Source organism: Propithecus coquereli, unplaced genomic scaffold (genome assembly GCF_000956105.1).
Source record: "Propithecus coquereli isolate 6110/MARCELLA unplaced genomic scaffold, Pcoq_1.0 Scaffold700, whole genome shotgun sequence".
NCBI lineage: Eukaryota > Metazoa > Chordata > Mammalia > Primates > Indriidae > Propithecus > Propithecus coquereli.
This window is the reverse complement of record NW_012153064.1, coordinates 287201-290340: the sequence shown is the minus strand read 5'-3', so window position 1 is coordinate 290340 and position 3140 is coordinate 287201. Positions and strand designations below refer to the sequence as shown.

At 55.2% G+C, this 3140-nt stretch overlaps 1 protein-coding gene across 1 annotated transcript in view; it reads left to right on the top strand.

Annotated features, from left to right (window-relative positions):
• The first annotated feature begins 842 nt into the window (after positions 1–842).
• YBX3 (Y box binding protein 3) overlaps positions 843–3140 on the top strand; it is a 25155-nt gene continuing 22857 nt past the window's right edge. Inside the window, exon 1 of the mRNA XM_012661255.1 lies at positions 843–1405. Coding sequence (XP_012516709.1) covers positions 1162–1405 — 244 coding nt within the window. The 5' untranslated portion in view covers positions 843–1161. The remainder of the gene's footprint in view (positions 1406–3140) is intronic.

The window sequence follows — 3140 nt, the reverse complement described above, 5'->3', positions numbered from 1 at the left end:
CGACTCAGGGACATTGATGATCTGGCCAAAGCTAACTGTTAATAGAGAGCAGCGCCAGAATTTATACCTCGTCTGTCTGAACACTAGAGGCCAAAGAGTCCTGCATTCCAGATAGTCCTGGGGGACAGGTCACACTCCCTTGGCTGTGTTTAATATCATCCAGCCCATTCTCTAAGGGCCATGTGGGCTCTCCAAACTGGGAGTAATGTTTATTGCGGGATCTGTTTCTCTATAACTCTCACCCTCAAGGCTAAGAGGGCTCAGTTGCTTAAGCTTTCACCAGCTGGCAGAGGCAATTGGAGCAGAAGGTAGGATGTGGATTTATTCACCTTTTTTTAAGTACATTATTAGATACATATTGACAGCTCATTATTTGTTGCTGTTAAATTGGTATAAACATTAAATTTACATTAATTATCTGAGGTCTGGACTTCAATTTCCTCATCTGTGGGTTATAGATGAGATTATCGGTAGATTACCTTTCTGGAGTTAGTTGGCAAATAGTCTCATGGTTTTATTATTCCAGTTCTTAACTGCTGTACCGAGAGTAGTTTCTGGTGCTTGATACACGTTGAATGACTGAAGGTAAAGGATTTAAAAACGAGTGTTTGAGAGAGTGAAGTGCAGCGTAATTGGGATGCCGTATTTAACCTCTCCGAAAGGCTCATTTCAGGTGTCCGGTTGTCTAGAGGGAGCACAGCCCCTCCGCCCCGCTCCAACAAAGGGGCAGCAGCGCGGGAGACTCCGGATTTCAATCGGAGCCCGGCATTGCCCTCGCTCTGCCCCTTCGCTCCCCGGGGCGGACTGGTGGGTCGGAAAGGGCGCCGGGCGCCTTTAAATGCTAATGAGTCGAGGCCCAACTCCAGCGCCAAGTTTCCCCACCCTCTTCCCTCGCCCGCCCTTCCCTCCCGGGCCGGCGCGCCGCCTAGAAAAACTTGTGCGGGGCCATTTTTGGGGCAGTAAGATCGAGCGAGGAGCCCACGAGCGAGCGCAGCGCCCGACAGCTCGAGCCGCCTCCGCCGCGCGACCCCACCTCGGCCGCCGCCCGCGCCGCGAGATCCGCACCGGCCTCCGAGAGCGAGCCCGGCCGCCGCGCCCACCAGCCGCGCTAACCGCCGACCAACCGCCAGCAGGGTGCCGAGGGAGAGCAGAGGAGGCGGCATGAGCGAGGCGGGCGAGGCCACCACCACCACCACCCTCCCGCAGGCTCCGGCGGAGGCGGCCGCCGCGGCCCCCCAGGACCCCGCGCCCAAGAGCCCGGTGGGCGGCGGCGCGCCCCAGGCCGCGGCGCCCGCGCCCGCCGCAGGAAACCCGGGTGGGGTCGCGGCCCCCGCAGCCACGGCCACCACGGCCCCCGCCTCTGCAGCCCCCGCCGGCAGCGAAGACGCGGAGAAAAAAGTTCTCGGTGAGTCAGGCCCGGGAAGGCAGAGGCTGCTCTAGAGGGGCGGGCGGCGGCCGCCGAGCACGTGTGGGCACCGCGCTGCTCTTCCCGCCCGGGCGGGAGACGCCGACAGCGCCCGGCACCCCGGGTCCCAGCGCGGCCCGCCCGCCGCGCAGGCGCTCCCGGCTGAGCGCGCCTCTCTCCTGGGCCCGGGCCGGCCAGTCGGGGTCTGAACTTAGGTCACCCAGCAGGCGGTGTCGCACAGGCCCCCAGTGGAGAACGCCTCGGTCGGAAGAGGAGAGGAGAGGCGGTCCGGGAGAGGGGACCTTGGGTAGGGATGGATGTGGATGTAGGGAAGGGACAGACACGTGGTCCCGGAACTTTGGAGCCAGCCCTGGCTTGCGATCTGGGTAAGGAGAAGATTTCCTTTGGGGAAGAGGGAGGCGCAAGAAGGAGACGAGAAGGGAGACATGGAAAGGCTGTTGCCAAGAAGGCTCAGGTGTCTGTCCCTGACGCCCTTCCCACATGGGCATGGGAAAGACGCCATGCTTCTGCCGGCCACATGCCGCCAAAGAGGTGTTGCAATCCTCTCCGGGAAACGTGGGTCTCGGTCCCACGGCCGCCTCCCTCTCTCTGCGCCCACTGCTGCAAACAGTCATTCGGTGTCCACCAATCGCTACGCGTTTCCCCTCTTCCCGGACTGTGGGAACGCACGTGGTGCAGCAGCTGAAAAAACTTCGTCGGAAGTGGGGGTATGACGTTTGTTCAAAACATTGTTACCTTGGGACTTGTAACCTAGGAAGGGAAACAGGAAGATGAGACGTTCAGATTTAGAGGGCAGACGATTGGAAAGGGTTTCTGTTGGTGATCGTTGGTTTGTCACATACTTCAGCGTTCGCTTTCTTAAGTAATGCCCTGTGTGAGGCCTTCAACAGGCTTGCAAAGCAGGTGGGTGGTGAATAATCTCCCCAAAGGGTGTGTGCGCGTATCATTCTCTCTTTTAAACAAGAAAGTTAACAGATGGTGTAGGATGCTTCAGAGAAATCCTCACGATTTTGTTTGGGGCGTGTCTGATCTCTCTGAGCCTTGCCTCCTCGTTAGGAAGAAAGTGGAGGGAATGATGTGAGGAAAGTATAACATGATAATATTCCCCGTCTTGAGGACTTTTTTCCTCTTTCCAGGGCTTTTAGTCGGGTCTTGCAAACAGCATGCTAAATGTAATCTGTGTAGGTTAAGAAACAAAATAACCCCATTTTTGCTGGACTAAAAGTTGCTTAAATCTAGTCAGTACTCTGACTAAGTCAGTGTTGCTTCCAGCAAGTGTGTCTTGGAACACTTCCTTGCAAAATGTCTGAGAGGGACAACTTTGTCTTATCCAAAGCAGTGTTAAGATACTTTCTTAATTATACCTTATTTTTGTGTAAAGGAACTTTTGTAGTTTTTCCCTTGACGATTGTACCCTCTGAGATAAGGAAAGCAGATTATCTTTAGAAATCAAGGAAACAGATAAATTGAGGTTAATTGCATCAATGGCCAACTGCTGTTGTGCCTCCACCAGATCCCTGGTGATGAGTCTGATGTCTTTTTTTCTTTCCACTCTGTCTGCAACTCTCAAAATGAAGGACAGCCTTCTCTACTGGGCACTTCAACACTGTTTTTCTCTGTCCGGTGTGTTCTGCCATCTCCTGTCCTTTGCCAAGCAAACACATGGATGCCTAAAATGTGCTAGGCACAGTGCTGACTGAAATAGATACCTGTG